The sequence below is a fragment of the Plectropomus leopardus genome, chromosome 2 (assembly GCF_026936395.1).
Source record: "Plectropomus leopardus strain MGB_pleo_1.0 chromosome 2, ASM2693639v1, whole genome shotgun sequence".
NCBI classification, from domain to species: Eukaryota; Metazoa; Chordata; class Actinopteri; order Perciformes; family Serranidae; genus Plectropomus; species Plectropomus leopardus.
In genome coordinates, this window is record NC_142177.1 from 689,441 (window position 1) to 709,328 (window position 19,888).

General features: G+C 41.4%; 2 protein-coding genes across 2 annotated transcripts in view; both read left to right on the top strand.

Moving 5' to 3' along the window:
• The first annotated feature begins 6,335 nt into the window (after nucleotides 1–6,335).
• LOC121951581 (uncharacterized) lies at nucleotides 6,336–10,273 on the top strand. Its single transcript, XM_042497965.2, has 2 exons — nucleotides 6,336–6,661; nucleotides 9,198–10,273. The coding sequence occupies exons 1-2, from the start codon at nucleotides 6,487–6,489 to the stop codon at nucleotides 10,151–10,153; spliced, it is 1,131 nt and encodes a 376-aa protein (XP_042353899.2). The 5' UTR covers nucleotides 6,336–6,486; the 3' UTR covers nucleotides 10,154–10,273.
• A 5,840-nt stretch (nucleotides 10,274–16,113) lies between these two features.
• The window catches only part of apobec2a (apolipoprotein B mRNA editing enzyme catalytic subunit 2a), a 29,500-nt gene continuing 25,725 nt past the window's right edge, over nucleotides 16,114–19,888 (top strand). The window contains exon 1 of the mRNA XM_042497977.2: nucleotides 16,114–16,513. Coding sequence (XP_042353911.1) covers nucleotides 16,290–16,513 — 224 coding nt within the window. The 5' untranslated portion in view covers nucleotides 16,114–16,289. The remainder of the gene's footprint in view (nucleotides 16,514–19,888) is intronic.

Genomic DNA, 19,888 nt, shown 5'->3' on the forward strand with positions numbered 1-19,888 from the left:
TCCTTAAGTAGCGTAGTTGGGATGGGGTCTAGCAGGCATGTTGATGGCTAAGATGCAAAAATCTAAGGATGGACAACCTGGATCGTCCTCGGTATGAAGAATGTAGCTGATCCCAGAACAGTAACATTGTTATTCACGTCAGCGGCAATGACACATGACATGTTACGCCAATCGAAGGTCACTTAAATTAACATAGAGTCAGTGTGTGAGTGCGTAAAGATGATGTCGGACACCGTAATCCTTTTCCGCATGTCATCACTCAAACGCTGGTTGTCGAGGTGGTGTCCAGCAAATGATGTGGGCTTCGTCAATAATTGGCACTCTTTCTAGGGTAAACCTGGTCTTAACCAGAGTGATGGCATCCATCCCACTTTGGATGGAGCTGCTCTCCTCTCTAGGAATTTGGCCAAGTTTATTAGAGGCCCAAAGCCATGACATCCCAGAGTTGGGACCAGGGTGCAGAGTCGCAGTCTTACACGCTTCTCGCACAGTCACACACCCATAATGTAAATGTTATAAAAACGGTGTCTGTCCCCCGACCACTTCATTTGTTTAAAGCTTAAATAAACAAAAGGGGAGTTGTACATGAAAATCTCATAAAAATGAATACATCTACTGTCAAAGAGCATCATAACAGGAGAATTAAATGCGGACTTTTGAATGTTAGATCCCTATCAACGAAGGCTCTTTTAGTCACTGATTTAATAATGGATAACCATATTGATTTACTCTGCCTCACTGAGACCTGGCTTTGTCCGAATGAGTATGTTAGCCTGAATGAATTCACTCCTCCTGGTCATATAAATATTCACGTTGCCCAGGACACTGGCTGAGGAGGGGGAGTCGCTGCTATTTTTGATTCAAGCTTAGAAATTCACACTAAGGCTAAGCTAAACTATTGTTCATTTGAAAGCTTTTTTCTTAGTCTTTCTCAACCCTCCTGGAAAACTCTACAGCCAATTCTACTTGTTGTAGTGTACCACACCCCCGGCCCATACTCTGAATTTCTATCTGAATTCTCTCTGCTTATATCAAGTTTAGTGCTTAAATCAGACAAAATTATTATCATCGGGGATTTTAACATTCACATGAATATTAATAATGATAGCCTTAGTTCTGCTTTCTCCACGCTTTTGGATTCAATTGGCTTCAGTCAGTGTGTACATAAACCCACCCACTGCTACAACCACACCCTTGATCTTGTCCTTGCATATGGCATCTATATTAGGGATATATTAGTCTTTCCTGAGATTCCCGCTCTGTCAGACCATTATTTAATAACTTTCAATTTTTCATTACTCGACTACAAGTCTCTCAGTAAGAGTTACTATTCTAGATGTCTATCTGATTCAGCAGTGGCTAAATTTAAGAAATTGATTCCTTCTGCATTAACGTCATTATTATGTCTCACAGTGACTGAGAATACTCTTACTAACTTAAGTCATTCTCAAATCGACTGTCTAGTTGTTAATGCTACAGGCTCACTGCAATCAGCTCTCGACTCTGTTGCACCATTCAAGAAGAAAATAATGAAACAAAGAAAATTAGCTCCATGGTTTAACCTCCAGATCCGCAAATTGAAACAAACATTGTGAAAATTTAAAAGAAATTGGCATTCAATCAACCTGGAAGAGTCCCGTTTAGTCTGGCTGGACAGTCTTAAAATGTATGAGAAGGCCCTCCACCATGCCAGGGCAAACTATTACTCATCATTAACTGAGGAAAGGGTGGCATGGTGGCATTGTGGTTAGCAATGTTGCCTCACAGCCAGAGGGTCTCTAGTTCAAACCCAGGTTGGAATGGGGTTCGGTCCATGGGCAGGGGCCATTTGGATCGTTTCTCCCCCATTGACCTTCACCGACTCAACACTTTGATTTCTGCATTTAAGCCATCAACATGCCTGCTAGACCCCATCCCAGCTAGGCTACTTAAGGAAGTTTTGCCCTTATTAGACACCTCTTCATTAGCTATAATCAATGCATCTTTATTAACAGGTTATGTACCACAGTCCTTTAAAGTAGCTGCCATTAAACCCCTTCTAAAGAAGCCTACTTTCAATCCTGAGATTTTAGCTAACTATAGACTGATATCTAATCTCCCCTTTATTTCTAAAATCCTTGAGAAAGTGGTTGCTCATCAACTCTGTGACTTACTCCAAGATAATAGTTTATTCGAAGACTTTCAGTCAGACTTTAGACTTCATCATAGTACAGAGACAGCACTGGTGAAAATTAATAACGACTTGATTGATTGCTTCTGATTCAGGTCTGGTCTCTGTTTTAATCCTATTAGATCTCAGTGCTGCATTTGACACCATTGACCATCAAATCTTACTGCACAGACTGGAACAGTTAATTGGCCTTAAAGGAACGGCACTAGCCTGCTTTAAATCATACTTATCAGATCGTTCCCGATTTGTTCACATCAGTGATCAGTAATCTGCACATACTAAGGTCTGCTGCAGAGTGCCACAGGGTTCTGTGCTTGGACGAATCCTTTTTACTTTATATATGCTTCCTCTAGGCAACATAATTAGAAAACACTTTATAAATTTCCATTGTTATGTTGACGATATGCAATTATATCTATCTATGAAACCAGATGAAACTGATCAGTTATCTAGGCTTCAAACGTGTCTTAAGGATGTAAAAGCTTGGATGAGCTGTAATTTCCTGATGTTGAATTCAGACAAAATTGAAGTTATTGTTCTTGGCCCCAAACACCTCAGAAGCTCCTTTTCTAACGATATAATTTCTCTAGTGGCTTTACCTTGGCCTCTAGCACAACTGTAAGGAACCTCAGGGTTTTATTTGATCAAGATGTATCTTTTGCCTCCCATATAAAACAAACTTCAAGGACTGCTTCCTTTCACTTGCGTAACATCACAAAAATTAGACATATCCTGTCCCAAACAGATGCTGAAAAATTAGTACGTGCATTTGTCACCTCTAGGCTGGATTACTGTAATTCCCTATTATTCAGTTGCCCCAACAAATCACTTTGGTCTCTTCAACTGATGCAGAACACTGCTGCTTGTGTTCTAACAGGAACCAAGAAAAGGGATCATATTTCTCCTGTTTCAGCTTCTTTGCACTGACTGCTTGTAAAACCCAGAATGGAATTTAAAATCCTTCTCCTCACTTACAAAGCTCTAAATGGTCAGGCTTCATCCTATCTGTCGCAGCTTATAGTTCGTTACCAACCCTCAAGATCACTGCACTCTGAAAATGCAGGGTTACTTGTGGTTTGCAAAGTTTCCAAAAGTAGGATGGGAGCCAGAGCCTTCTGCTACCACGCTCCTCTTCTATGGAACCATCTTCCAGTTTCGGTCAGGGAGGCACACATCGTTTCCACTTTTAAGGGAAGACTTAAGACCTTCCTCTTTGATAAAGTTTATAATTAGGGCTGGCTTGGGTTGCCTGGACCAGCCCATAGTTAGTGACATAGGTTTAATCTACCGGGGGATTTCCAATGATACGCTGAGCTCCTTTTCCTTTTCTTACTCCCGCGATCTGAAAATCATGCATGTCTGTTTACTGCATTCCCTTACTGCTAAAATCTGTGACAGCTGTTTGCAAGCTTAGGTTAGCCTCAGTAGTTTAGCTTAGCCTTACATCTGTGATAGCCATGTGGTACTGTCACTACCTGGGGCTCGCAATTATGGAGCCTGGGTCTGTTGACCTGCACTACGCTAATCCCGTTGCCTCTCTGGAGCATCCCTGCTCCCTTGTTTCCTAGTTTTCCTGGATCCTGGCCGTAACCTTGGCTGTGCCTGATCGTGGTGATAGCTGTGCTGGCGCTGTGACCCTGCCTTTGGTTGTACTCGTGCTGTGGCTGCACTGATACTGTACCCCCTGCTTGCCCTGATCGTGGTCTTGGTTTTGCCATTGCTGTGGTCCTGTCTGAAGTTATGCCTGTGTTGTTGGTCCTGTTTGCACCAATGCCGTGATCATGCTTGATGCAAACATCTACTGCCATTATTTTGAGCCACACCTCCACTATCAATATATGCATGGGACCCTCAATATTATCATAGAGTGCATTTAGTAATTTTACACCTATTGTTATTGTAATATGACATGCGTCTGTTTGGTTGCGCCGATGCCGTGATCTTGCCTTTGGACACCTCCCTATCAATATACGCATGAGACTCTTATCATCACCTTCAACATCATCATAAAGTGCAATTAATAATTTCACATCTATCGTTATTGTAATATGACATGCGTCTGATTCCATTATTGGTGTGCCTCTCTCCCCCTCTTTTCCCCTCTCCTCCCCCCTCTCTTTCTCTTTCCTTTTTGCCATGATTATATTTCATTTGTTATTTACGACATCTATTACGATACACGTATCTTCACTGCTTTTACCTTGCTGTCAGACAGCTCTTACTGATGGGGATTTGAAGCTGTTATATCAAAAACACCAGACTCCACTGACAAAAACAGTCATGTTACCACACTGAACAGCGGAGCTGTTTTGTTACCGCTGCCTCCATCAGCTGCTGTGGAAGGTAAAGAGGAGACAATATTTAAATACAGTGAACACTTAAACTGATATTGATTAGGAGGCTAAAATATGGTTTTGCTACAGCTCCTTCCACAGCATGACATTGCTTAGCTTCCATGCCGGTGTTTTGAGACTGTACTTTATTTATCAGAGGAGGGGGGTGGCTGGAGTGTAAATTTTGTATTAAGAATAAAAGTAAAATACTAGCTTTTAAAGTTGTATGTCCCTCACAAAGCCACAATTATAAACACAAGTCCTTCCAGCGTGCTTACATTTTTTTTAATGCCTGACCTGTTTTGCAGCCCCCCTTCCCCCCTCATACATGACGAACAGTCCCTATCAACAACTACCGAGGGAGGCCAGTGCGGCAATTAGAAGCATGCAAAGAACGACAAGTCCAGTTAAAGTTCAACTGAGGTGTTTACATGACGGAATAGCTCGACACCCAATTGCATTATTTCAGTGTGTTAGTCTGATTTCGAGAAATTCAATTTAATCCAATTTCAGTAAGACTAACATGTTTACATGTATGTTAAAAGTCCAGTTTCAGTTGGACTAACACATTAATTTGACTTTTTCTAACATCATGTAAACGCACTAAGTGTAACCAACTGCTCTAATGTCATACCATCCCTGGTTTCTTCTGAGTGTACTGTATATGGACATGAGAAACTGGTTCTTTATTTTCTGAATCCATTAGATGGCACTCCGTGTTCAACAAAGGAATAAACACAAAGTGATTTGCCCTTCCTTGAGCCCTTTTCTCTAACCAAAAAGCGCCATAGAGTGGGGTAAACAAAAAGCCACATCTAATGTTTCATAATGCTTTATTTGGTATTACTATAAATAATCCCACAGCTGTTGTAAATGTGTGCGTGCAGCAGGACATGAGGTGAACACAGCTCCTGCCAAATAACACACCCTATAAAACTGGACAGTGTGAATACCATTATTGTTAGTTTCTCAGACAGCAAAAAGCCATGTGAATAGAAATTACATGTGGACGTTAGAAATAACAGTGTCGTGGAGGAATTATAAAAAGCAATGGGCATAAATCAGTTAAGTCTTCTGTCATGTGTTATGCATAAAGAGAAATGTGCACAGCTTGATAGGCTGGTTACACCAGATCGACCAGCTAAACAGGCTGGTCACACCAGCATGTCAAACCATCAAAGACCAGCAAGAACTGGGTCATGACCATCGAAGACCATCAAAGGCCAGCTAAAACCAGTACCAGCATAACTGGTCATCAAAACTAAACTGATTTAAACTCAAGATCATTAAAGACAGTATGAGGAAAACACTGTGGATGAAAAAAAAAAATCACTTTTGTACCTCAAAAAGCAGAAAAACTCTTAAACGTATGAGATATCAGTTTGTCTTTTGGCTAGCAGATGGGGATCATCACACTCTTATGACTTTCATGGTTCTCATTTCTGCAGTTGCAATTTCAGATGTTACAATTGCCCCGTTACAATTAGCCCCAGTCTCCCCGATATTTTGATATGTCACCTGCAGCCTGACTTTTCTGTTTTCTTTTGTTTTCCTGTTTTCCTCCTTTGACATTTCAAATATAAATTCATGTAAAACCAGAACGCAGGGAGCAGGGGCTTTCAAATGCCTTGCTTTCAGCCCCCCCCCCCATCTCTTGGTGCGACGCCTTCGAGCTTTCTCGGGTTTAGCTCGCATTGGTGATTTTACAGCTTCAGTGAAACACGTGTGTAGGTGGTGGGGGTGGGCGATTCTTCTGGCTGTGAGCCTCTTTGTCGCTGTTCCGCTCCAGACCCGCGGAGAGCAGCAGCACTCCGGCTGCTCCTGTCTGCCGCACACTTCACTGAGAGAAGAAGAAGAAGAAGAAGAAGAAGAAGAAGAAGAAGAAGAAGAAGAAGAAGAAGAAGATAAAGATAAACAGAAGCCCACGCGTGGCCTGAGCCTCTCCGCGGTAACCCGGTGTGTGTCCCCCGGTCAGCTGTCAGTATGTCCCTCCGGTCACTGAGAGCGTTCGTCAGTCAGCGGCTCACCACGGCTGTGGAAGAAATCATGGCCATGTTTGAGAAAACAATCAGCGAGTACGAACAGGAGCTTGATGACCGCCGGCGGCTGCTGGGAGCTCAGCAGCTGCCCGCCATTACCCCCTTCAACACCGACACAGGTTTGACTCTCATTTTTTATGACTATATGTATCGTCGAACCAGATTCTTTCTGATTGAATGAACTACTCACTGCTGTAGGTCTCGCCTCAGAACTACCTTACTGGCCAGAAGCCTGGTCACGCATTCAATTTTGTGTTTGAGTTGCTGCATGAAACTGTTGAACGTGACATTACCACTGGGTGCCACCGGAAGCACTCCATCACTGGTGCCGTTAACGTGAGCTTGCTTAACAAGCTGGATTGATCAGCATCAACAGTGTGAGCTGTCAGAGTGAGGAGACGAGATATCGTATCTGCCGAAGGGAAAACACAAAGAGATCTGTAAAGATTCAGTTGACCTGAACTGATCCAGTACAGCTGATCGTCATAAAACCAGCCAGCACACCAGTTACACTGTAACACAAACTAACGTTCCGGTGTAACACAAACTGACGTTACTCTGTAACAAAAGTAACAGTCATTGCAACGTAACAAAGAATGATGTCCCACAGTAACACAAACAATCATTACACCTTTACACAATCCTACGTTCCACTGTAACACAAACTGACTTTTCACTGTAACACAAACAATTGTTCTACTTTGACACAAACTATTGTTACTCTGTTACACAAACTGACATTCCACAGTAATGCAGAATATGTTCCACTTAAACACAAATTATCATTACACTATTACACACACTGACTATCCATTGTAACACAAAAGAATGTTCCACTGTAACAAAAATTATTGTTACTCTGTAGGACAATGTCGTTCCCCTGTAACGTAAACTAACGTTACTCTTTAACACAGTTTGAATCACTCTCTTGGTTTAATATCTGATGCTATAGAATAATAATAATAATGGCCTTGAGCTTTAAACGGATAGCCCTGGACACATTAGGCGGGTTTCCATTAACTCCCAAATTGCGCAAATTGAAATTGCGAATTTAAAATATGCCTGTCAGTTTCAGAAAAAACTCCCATTTATCGCAAAAAAAATTACGCTCGCATGAGGTGGTATTTCAGGCAATTGGAAACAGCCATATTTTGAAAAACTGCAATAAGACGCATTATTGGCTTTTGTAGGTCACATGATGCTATGGCTGTGTGCTTGTCAGTAGGCTGGCTCCCTCATGATGCAGCAGGAGCTACAAAAGGTGTCATTGCATCACATAACTCTTCAAAAGTTGAGTGGATTATCTGGAAGTTTTAAATACACAATTCCTCTGTGAAATTGTGGACTATCACCTCTCAGAAACCCCTCATACATGGCCACAAATCTAAAGGGAAGCCTCCTACTGACAGGCAGGCAGAGGATCAAAGTTTGATCAGTTATGAGAAAGGGATTCATATTTGTAGGCCTGTCATATGTAATACAGTATACATATGCTGAGGTTAGCACAACAAGCTGATGGGCGTGTGAGTCAGTTACTATGACGGGTGCAACTGAGACAGCAGAGCTGGAAAACTGAGCTGCAGTTTCATGGTTGGTGGTCAGCTATAACAGCTGAGCTGACAGAGAAATGTGCGTAAGAAGGGGACAGTGTGTTGGTGTTGTTTCATGGAAAACACATCCTATTCAAATACATCACCCAGCTGTGTTGATCATCAGCCCCCGTCTGTAACGATGAGCCTTCAATGACATTTCAAAACACAAAACTTTTGGTGTCACTTTTTCTGGTCCACACTGAAGGATGTGGCGCAGCACTTATGAGTGAAATAAAGAAAACAAAGAGTTTCAGGTGGTTATTCTTTATGTGACATAGTACATGTAATAATGTTACCCGCAATCCTGTTAGTAATGTTATAGTAATGTTATATTACTTTGTTATGACTTTAATGATCAGGAGTCAGAAGTAGAAAAAAGGGGAAAAAAGTCGGTACAATTAGACAATGTAAAAACACAACAAATACAAGAAAGATAAGATCGAAATTAAATATAAATATAAAATTATTAACACTTTCTACATCTTTCACTTATACAGCACTGCATGCCCATGTTGGTACATGATTAAGTTAAATTCAAACAATTTATTTGTAATATGAAGTCACAATATGTCTCTGGGGGAAATGAAGTCAGTTTGGCTAATATGCCCCTTTAAAACATTGCAACAATTCAAATAATAATAACATTGATATGAATGTCTATTTCTGATGTGTAACTTCATATCTTCATGTTTGTAAAGGTAGTGCTTAATGATCAGTGTTTCAATTCCGTTCAGTTTTATTTATAAAGCCCAGTAAGGCCTCATGGGGCTTTTAAGCATACACCACCCCTACGTCCTTGGACCGTCCCAGCGGATAAGGAAACCCCTGTCAATAAAAATCCTGGTGAAGAAATATGTCGTCTTTCAGCCCTGAAGTGGTGCTTTAATGTTTCAATAACCTGGTAATAACTTTAACCATGATCTTTTTGTTCACAACAATCACACAGTAAAAATCCGAAAGCAGCTCAACCCTGATCTCTATATTCTGTAGATACACAGCGTTCATTAAAAGAACTCCTTATTGAATTCTGTACATGTCTTTGTCCTGGATGTTTGTCTTTCAGGTGTGTCTCAGGAAATACAGTCACTGATTGTCAATACAAAGATTCCTTCTAAACAGCAGGAGCTGAGCTGCAGTCTGTACCCTGAGGGCCCAGAGGCTCCTTGCATTAAAGAGGAACCAGAAGAAGTCTGGATCAGGCAGGGGCCTCAAGGGCCGGAGGAGGAAGAGATCCCAGAGTTCCAGTTCGCTCCAGTCTCTGGAGAGAGTGAAGACGATGAAGAGAAACCTCTTCATCACAGACTAAAAGAGGAGCAGAGTGAGGCGGAGCCTGCAGTCAGTGGTCCAGCTCAGCAGAAAGAAGCCGGAGCTGTGGGATCAGAACCTGCCCTGGACTTAAATGTGGCTGATTTTATAAAAGCACCTAGCAATGGTCAGATTTTCCTTTCAAAGTGTTTGAAAACCGAGACTGAAGACTTGGATGATGATCACAACCAAAAGATTAAATATCAGCCATTTTTAGACACACAGAAAGACATAAAAGCTGTGACTCATAAAAGATTTCATAATCAGAAGGTATTCCATAAATGCCCAGCATGTAGCAAAACCTTTAAGAACAACACATATCTGCAGAGACACATAACCTGCCACACAGGAGAAAGGCCGTTTCACTGCACCGAATGTGCCAAGACATTTAGGCAGAAGGGAAGTTTGCATATTCACATGAGAAAACACACAGGAGAGAGGCCTTTTTCTTGCTTAGTATGTGGTAAAAAGTTCACCCAAAGTGGATCGTTAGTTGCACACATAAGAATTCATACAGGAGAGAGGCCTTTCAGCTGCTCAGTGTGCAAGAAAAAGTACAACGAGAGAGGGAGTCTAGTCAGACACATGAGGGTCCACACTGGGGAGAAACCGTATTCCTGCTCATTCTGCGGTAAAAGATTTAGTGAAAAGGGAAATCTGAATAAACACAGCAGAATCCACACAGGAGAAAGTGTTCAGTTCCAGTGGATGTGAGAGAAGATTTAGTGTGCTGTCACACCTCAAAAACCACAGATGTCCTGGTGAGCAGAGCAGTTTAACTGAAGAGCAGCCGCTTCAGCTGACACTCAGCACCGGCTGGCAACAATCTGCTGTGTAAATGAAAAGAGGAGAGAGAAAATGTTTTATAAGAAATCATTTAGTGTTACACTGAAATGAATCCAGGTATTTAGCAAACTGGGAACAGGGAGCAGCATGAAATATGGTGTTGGAACCAAACTCCAGCTGTCATGTTTGCCATCAGACCCAGAGTCCAATTCAAAATCGACTGATATCAGGTCTGTTTTTGTGTCCACAGAAAGGTCTGTTATGATGTCAGTTTACCTCAGCACAACAGATTTGCCAGTCCAACGTGATCAAAAGTTAAACCATACTTCTTTTACCAATTAAAACCTCTCTCAGTGTGCCTTTCCCAAACCCAACCCTACCCACTCCCTCTCTGTCTCAGAGTGTCACTCTGTTTGTAGAGGCCTTCACAGCTGAAGCTCCGCTCACTAAGGTGGAGAGTACAACTACAGCAGCAGCTTTGGAACAAACCTTGCTGAAAAACAAAGCTTATTCCCATTTTATGTTCTTTTTTTATTTGATCTGTAGGCTGTGCTGCTGTTTACTGAAATGTTGGTAGACTTTGCTATCCCTTCGCCATTAAAATAAACAAATAAATCAACAAATAAGTAAGTAATACTTAAACAAGAAAAAAAAAACATTGATCTGTGACTTTTCTTTTTCCTTTGTAAACAAACAACTGACATCTTATTGTTTTTCTCTCAGAAGTGTTTATAAGCTGCTCTGTATTTGCAACACTTCCTGTAAGACTTAACATCCAAATAAACACAGCTACTGTTCTCTAGAGACTAGAGAAGGGTGTATTTTGATGCTAAATATAATGTAGCATCAAAGATGTTAACGTCTGTATGGAAATATTAATGGGGGTGTAAATCACTGGTTTCATCACTATAAGAATTTATATTGATACTTTGAATAATGACACAATAATTGCAGATATCACAAAGTCTGCCAAGATACGTTTTCCATTCGATTCGATTTAGGGGATGTGAGGGGCCTGTGATTAATATGAGACTATATTATCTGCTCATTTAACACAGTTGGTTACAGAGGAAGCTGCCATCCTTTGTTTTGTTTTTGTTTTTTTTGCTTTTGGACAAAAACGTTGAAAACATCAAAATAATTGTAAATAATTAAAACTGGTTAATTCTGTCAGAAAACCCTTTCTGAAAAAAAGATGTTTTCATTTTAATTCAGACCATGATCTTTTTCCTAAAACTTCAGGAACTGAAAGACAAACTTTTCTTCTAATGTGAATTAATAACAAGATCTTTTAACAAAAGTATAAAAATCAGCTCAATAATACCTATCAAATATAGACAAAACAGCTATCTTTTGTAAATCACATTTCCCCCACATATACATGTTAATGTTTTAGCATAAGCCTGTGGCATTTTAGATTGCATAAGTTAGCTTAGTGGCTAGTGGACATTTCTTTATATTTATACTTTCTCTTACTCACTGCTGGTTTAAGTCATCATGTGGAGGGATTTCAGTCTGCATGCAATTTTTTTTCAGTCTACAGTAACATTGTTGAAACTGAGCAGCTGTTGCTGCAAGAAGTTGGCGAAGTGAGATGTCCGGCAGGGACGTGGTGTTTCCTGAGTACAGCTTTTGTGTACATAGCATGTTTTTTGTTCCTGAGTTTCTCCAAAAACAGACTGATGATGATTTATTCTCGTGTATATAGCATTCTCATCATCTTCCTCTTGGCTGCTTGCTATCATCTGCCTGAGGCAGCGTGATGGTGACAGAAATTTTTAAAATAAAGGTGCATGTGTCGCACCACTGAAAAAGGGGAGAAATAATCACGAGTAATTGTATGTCATTTCCTCATCAAGCATTTAGTGGAATGATTTATCACACTTGCAAAAAGAAATCATTTTACAAAATGCAGAGTCACAGCACTTTCTGTATTGTACATGAATCAATAAACATCAAACAATAAAACAAATCACGTTAAACGTTAATCACGTTAAAATGCAATACAATGTGAAAGTGAAAGCAGTGCTTTGTTGATTTAATGTTAGTTTATATTTAGTCTTTTTTTGATGCAAAGATTTGTACATCAGCAGGAATGTAATGTGACATGAAGTGAAAGCACTGTTCTCTTTATTTAAATGTCAAAGTCCAATAAAAACATTTTGCCCCTAAAGTCAGTAAATAATTACAGTAAATAATCATGATTTCAATTTTGATCAAAATAATTATGATTATTACAGGTGTTGGTGGCTCAGTAGTCCCATGTACAGAGCCTGAGTTCTTGCCGCAGCAGTTGCAGGTTTGACTCCAGCCTCAGCCCTTTGCTGCATGTTATCCCTTCTCTTGGTCGGGAGGCATTCCATGAATGCTTAAATAGGAGTACAACATTACTGGGACAGTTAACTTTTAACTCTCCGTGTATCACTCCGCTTCACCGCCGTTCAAATTCCGTAAATTGGTGTAAGAGTGAAAGTGGGATATGTTTTAAAAGTGGGATAGTATGGTGTAAGCATAGGATCAAACAGCTGGATGGCGCTGTTCAGGTAGCTGTCTGTTGGTCAGGTTGAGGGAGGAGCGAAGAAGAGAGGAGAGAGAAGACGGGAATTTTTAATGGATGTATTATAAGGAAGTGTGTTGCATGGATGTATTATGGTGTGTTGAGCTGACTGTACATGTATTGGAGTTACTAAAAGTTATGAGGAAGCCCAACAGGGGGCAGCTGTGACGGACGGGGTTTGGTAAACCGCCATTTACTGGGAGTAAACCAGCTGTTACAGATTTTACAAGGATGTGCAGTGGGTCAGGGACACATTCGTCTGACACTAACCGCAGCCTGAGAGACACCCACTCACACACACACACACACACACACACACACACACACACTGTCTGATACGGGACTTGAGGTGAGTGGACACACACTGCAGCGACGAACTGTGTGATTAAACTAACTCATCTGAATCACACAAAGTGTCTGTTAACAGATTGTTATTTCACTGAAAACACAGAGACAAATATTCATGGTACTATACAGCTGGTCTGTGCATAAAATGAAGACCGAGCTAACACAGATCAAGCAGCGTGCAGGATAATATTCATGTGTTGCTAGGCAACAGCTGTCAAGTCCAGCGGTTGCGGAACTATTTGTGTCGGCGGAGCCAAAAAATTCACAATAAACAACAAATCATAATCTGCTGTCGCTTGTTACTATTAACAAATGAAAAAGACACTTGTAGAACTGTTGTATAAAAGCAATATCACACTCGAGGTCGTGTGTTGTGCTGTATATCATCATGGCTGTGATTATCCTACCACCGAATCACAGCCCTGATGATATACCAGCATCACTCCCTCTGGTGTTGCTTAATTAGAGGCCGATTGCACACACTGAGAGGTCTGAGTCTCCTCAGGGAGAACCTATCTAAAAGAGGAGAAGTTGAAACAGTATTAGGGCCTACAAAGTCTGCTCTATTTGGATTATAGATTTGATCCATTTATTCCAAATTAATAGAATTTATTCTTTTGAAGGTCAGCTTTTCCATTTTAAATATTTCTAAAATGATTTGATACCAGTCTTTGAAAGTGGGTGGTACTGGGTTTAGCCAATTTCTGGTGATTGATTTTTTGCTTGCCTCCAAAATGGCCTGCAGCAGGGCACAAACTGAGGCCACTGAAGTCAGCTGATTTAACACTGAAACCCTCACTGACAATGGGCCTCATTCACGAACACTGCTTACGCACAAATCTGTGCTTAAACTGTGCGTACTGACATTTTACACACAAAGCTGTGATTCATCAATATTTTCTTACCTGAATTTGTACATATTTTGTGAACAAATGTATAACTTTCTCAGAACATGCATACACACAAATGATGAAAATCCGGCTGTAACTAAATACCGAGCATATTAAAACCACATTCATTAAAAAAGGCTTTAATAGACAACAATATCTAAAACCAATTTACTAATTTGCCAATAATTTGCCAAAATCCTCTGCCTTTCATCCTCATCAACTATTGTCATAATTAAAAGCTCATAAAAATCAAAAGCTAGTGTATATATATCTTATCTGATATATTATGAGTCCTGGAATTGTACCACACCAGAGCAGACAGTAATTTTATTGCATATGGGTAAGGATATGTGATGCAATATTTCTTACTAATATAGCTTACTTACCTATTATTCTTTTAATATATTATAAGTGACATACAGTACCATTGGAATGTAATACTGACTGTTTCTAATAACTTGGACGCTATTTCACATGTACATAAGCGCATGCATACTTGCAATGATTGGCCATGTGGCTATTTTCACTACTGCAGTGGCACTCTTTGGCCCCCGCAGGCCTCTGTTGACCACAGAATTGCTCATTTTAGCCAGCAACTGAGTTGTTGTGTATTTTCAGGCATTTTAACATGGATAAAACTTACTTGTATTTCTTTCATGTGTAAACCATAATGCCCATGTTTAAATTAACCAGGCTATATTGTTTGATTATTTAAGACTTAAGAATTAAGAATATTGTTATTAATGTGTATGGGAAACAGAGTTATTGACGACTAATGTTGGATTTTTATTTCTACTGTTTTTCGGAAGAACCACACACACACACACACACACATCCAAACCTTGTGCTCATTTATGATCTGTAGCTGCCCAATGAGAAATCAATAAAGTTTATTTGGATTGAATTCTCTGATTGGAGTCCCGGTCCTTAAAGGAGCTATCGAGCCAGCATCCCAGAGGTCCTACAACTATCACGGACATGTAATTTACTGTTGAAATGTCCACGATATCAGATCATCTGCATTTTCTTCCAGGACAATAATGACGGCTCTCAAGACATGAATGTCCTTAATCTGGGACAACATAAACTTAAATAACTGATTTAATGTATCCAGTTCTCTGAGGACAGACATGCTTATCCTCACTTCTACACTTAAATTCAAAACTGACTTGTATGCTGCCAGTTTTATGAGAAACAAAAAAGACAAAGGGTAGCTTTTGAGGAGGGTTATGTTCCTTATGTGATTACATGTGACAAATAAATTGATTGACTGAAACTCAGTCAGGGTGGGCAAAGCAAATCTAGCTGGTCCAAAGTGTCCATTTTGTCAGCAGTCCTCCTTTGGCATGGATGATTCTGATCAGCTGACTTGAGTGCATGTCCAGCTGGGAATTAACTTATTTTCAAGAGGAACAGCCATGAGCCTCTGGAGCTCTGCACTGAGCTAAATGAAAAATCACCCACAGTGTACTCAAGTACTGCATTGAATAACAATTTTGAGATACCTGTACTTGAGTATTTCCATGTTATGTTGCTAATACAGTACTTGTACAGGTAAAATGGCCTTTGCCATATGTGAAAGATTGCATTTCACATGTGCTTTTTTCACAGGGTAGACAGCTGCAATTTTAGTTTGTCATAATGAGACACGGCTTTCAACAATACGAGCTGGGACCCTGCCTCTCTTCCCCTCGGGGTCTTTAAATAGATGTGCTTGGTCTGTGAGCTGCAGCTGCCAGATTGTGTCTTTGACCCTTTTGAGCCTTTAAAGGCTACTGGTGCCAATACTAATAGTTTGAGATGGACGCTGCTTACAAACAGTATTGTATCCTGAGTTGTAACACAGCACCTTTATATCTTAGACTTTGTGAAAAACAATATTAGTTACTTTTAAAAGCATGTAAATTCCAACATTTGGTTGGTCAATTTTTTGGTGGTTTAATTATATCTGAAAGGATCGTCCCACACCACAGGAGGACATTATCAGTGAGATATCTAACAGAGAGTGTGAATGACTCTCTCTCACTCTCTCTCTCTGACCCCCCACCCCCACCCCCACCCCACCCCTGCCACTGCTTTCTTCCTTCGCTCTCCCCTGCCTTCTCTACCATTCCACTCCTTCCCCTCTCTTGGTCTCCCTGCCTTTCTGCTTCTCTGTTCCATTTTTTTTCATTTTTGTTTCCTGGCTGTATCTACATTTTTTTAACCTTAGTTCTTTCTATGCAAATTTTCAGAACCCACAAATTCTCAAGACAGCAATTTTTTCACCATGGCTGACAGGAATCGTATGCTCGCGAAAAGAAAAGAGAGAAGAGAAGAAGAGTCTGCTGAAACGACCAAGGACGCAAAAGAAGTGAAGAATGAAGGACAGCAGGCAGAGCAGGCAGTGGATAAAGCAGAGACACAATCAGCTGAGGCTGCAGTGGCTAACGGTCAGAGTGAAGAATTTAAGGTTGAACCAATGGAACTCCCTCCATTTGAAATCATCAGTGGGTAGGTATGCATCGACAAGTGTGGTTCATGGAACAGTTCAAGAGGCAGAGTTAAGGCTGTGCATGGTTGACTTACCTCATTCTCCTTTTTTTTAAAGTTAGTCTTTAGCTGGTGATGCCCTCAATCTTTCTGAATCAAATTGTCTGATCAAATTACTGAGCTGCAGAGAGGATCCATTAATCCCACCTGCTTACACTGACAAGATTTGAACAGACTGAACTGTTTGACCTTTAGAAGTGAATTTTAACTTTTCACGCCCAAGGTGGAAACATTCAAGATGTGTGGCACACTGAACATGAACATGCACGTACCTTTCAGAAACTGTAATATCTATGATAATAACCTTTCAAGCTATAGTTGGAAATTCTTCTGTAAAAAATAACTCTTTATTTATGCCAAAACTGTCACTATCTTCATGCAGCACTAAATAAAACCTCAGATTTGTGAAAAAATCCTACTCCTCTGCCTAATCATGGCCTCATAGCATTCCCAAGGGCCCAGCCCATTCTCAAATACTGATGCTTTTGCAGTGCTCTTGGTGTGAGATCCCAATGTGAAAAGCCACCTTTCGCAACACGACTGGCTGACACCTGCGGTGTCAGCCTGATACACCAACCCGTTTTCATTACAAACTCATCAAATAGCGCCACTCTGTCAGTGCTTTCAGCGTATGAGTGTGATGCCAAAAGCCACCTTTGCCGTCCCCATGGGCATGCATCAGTTGGACAGAATCGGTTGCGTTTTTATCATTCAATGGTTGTGGGCTTGTCCACATGCAACGCACATGGGTAGCGTCACTTGACAAAGTGGCCGGACAAAACCGGTCACTTGCACCTGAAACGCCAAAGGCATGCGTCAGGTAATAGCGCTGCTGGTAACCACATAATATAAGGAGCGTGAATACACTCATAGGGCGGGCAGGTGGGGTGTTGGACGGGTCCCACAAACAACCGACTTTTGTTCAGTTTGCTTCACGTGTGGATGAGTGTGGACGATTTTTTCTACACCTCACCACGTGCCTCTTTTGCCTAAACCTAACCACCTTGTTGCCTAATCCCAGCGATCATAACAGTCCATGCTGTTGTGAAAACATAGGGATGCATTTATTGACATCACCATAACAGCATCCCAGAGCATAAACATTTGAGACATGTCATTGGTGACACAGAACGTCCTGACAGAGCGGCACCATGTGACAAGTTCGTAGTGAGAACGTGTTGGATACAGGGATGAGCGGTGACACTTGGGAATGTCCCTGGATGAAACCTGTCTCATGCACATGATACACAGCAGGACAGTGTTGGGTTGAAGCACTGCCGGTAACAACATAATAAAAGGAACACGAGGACACTGATGACAGCCCTGATTTCTACATATTACTATGTGCCTCCTTCCTCTAACCCTAACCATCTGTGCCTTTGTTGCTTAAACCCATCTATCGTACCAGTATGTGCGCGTGTTGTGTAAACATGTTGTCACAAACCCTTTGTGATGTTATCCCACCATGTGCATTTGCTGATACTGTGGTAGCGGCATTCAGGAACATAAACACCAGATGCAGAACCATATCTAAAGTATAATATGTAGATGTGGAGGTCAACTACAAAAGCAGCAATATGTGACGACTTAGGATGAGAACGTGTTGGTCAATCATGTCAGTCACTGCTTGTGAACTGTGGTCAAAGTGTCAAACTAAGCAGTGCTGATCAAATATGAATCAATTCTGTTGAGTATGTCTGCATGGTGAATGGTTGTGCATTAGCACCATGCAGACATACTCCAATTTGGCACAATCCTGACTTCCAGCTGCACAAGACTCCTACCAACTTTCCCTCATGGCAACAAAAGGGCATCACTCACCTCGATCACCTATTCGAAAACAACCAGTTCATATCATTCAACACACTAATCCAGAAGTACGGGACTGGGAGGGATCAATTCCTACATTACCAACAATTGAAATCCATAATTAAATCTAAAATTAACATAACCAATAATAATTTACAGCCTTCTCAATTAAGTTACGGAATTGTGTTTATCACAAGCCCCCCAAACATAAGCTCAAAACTTTACAAAATCATATCCTCATCAAATAACTCCATAACACTCCCAACCACAAAATGGGAAAATGACTTGCCTCTCCCTCCGACTCCGACTTCTGGATACAAATCAATAAAAACATCTTCTCAGTGACTACCAACACTAATATACAACTCATACAGTACAAATCTATTTACACAGTACACATCACACAAGGGAAGATGTTTAAAATGGGACAAACCAACACAGACACCTGCACACAGTGCACTAAGTGCAATAAGATATAAAGATGGCGCCGCGGATGGCTGCCTCGGTGTGTTGGTGCGCACTGTTTTGTCTTGTTTTGTTTGTTAATTCTGTGTTTTGCCAGTTCTCTAAGAGCTCCTACACCAGAGAAGAGCTCATGAACATCAGGGCCTCAACCCCTGATGATTTATTCCCGGAGTTTATTGCACCTTCCGTGGATTTATTGGACATTCTGGTCAAAGGTGCACTCACTTTGGCTCATGCAGTGAAGCGCCGGAGGAGAGGGAGACGCGCCGGTGCGCTTGTGCGTCTCCGTAAGCGCAGACGTCACACACCTTTACCTGGGATATTTCTCTCCAACGTGCGCTCACTGGGAAATAAACTGGACGAACTTCAGCTACTGTTGGGGAAGAACAGAGACTTCTCTTCATCTTCTGTTCTGTGCTTCACGGAGACGTGGCTGTGTGGAACGACACCGGACTCTGCGCTGCAGCTGGCAGGATTCCAACTCCTCAGAGCGGATCGCCACACGGAGCTGTCCGGCAAGATGAAAGGTGGAGGTATCTGTTTTTACACGAACAGTGGCTGGTGTAACGACGTGACAGTGATCTTTCAGCACTGCTCTCCTCATCTGGAATCTTTTATTATCAACTGCAAACCTTTTTATTCCCCCCGTGAGTTCGCTTCATTCATTCTGGTTGGTGTTTACATCCCACCGTCGGCTAACGTGCACGACACACAACGCACGCTCGCTGACCAGATTCTCTGTGTGGAGCGGACCTACCCGGACTCTTTTGTCATTGTGCTTGGTGACTTTAATAAAGGTAACCTCTCACATGAACTCCCTAAATACAGACAGTTAATCAAATGTCCGACCAGAGAGGAGAACATTTTGGATCACTGTTACACCACATTAAGCGGTGCCTATCACGCCGTCCCCCGTGCTGCACTGGGACTCTCGGACCACGTGATGGTCCATCTGATTCCTGCATACAGGCAGAAACTGAAGCTCTGTAAACCTGTTGTGAGGGAATCAAAACAGTGGACCAGTGGAGCAGTGGAGAATCTCCAGGCGTGTTTGGACTGCAC

Excerpts from the sequence above, each read along its gene's own strand:
- LOC121951581 (XM_042497965.2), top strand. The coding sequence starts at position 6,487 with ATGTCCCTCCGGTCACTGAGAGCGTTCGTCAGTCAGCGGCTCACCACG. Across the intron at positions 6,662-9,197 it reads CCCCTTCAACACCGACACAG|GTGTGTCTCAGGAAATACAG; the intron begins GTTTGACTCTCA and ends TTTGTCTTTCAG.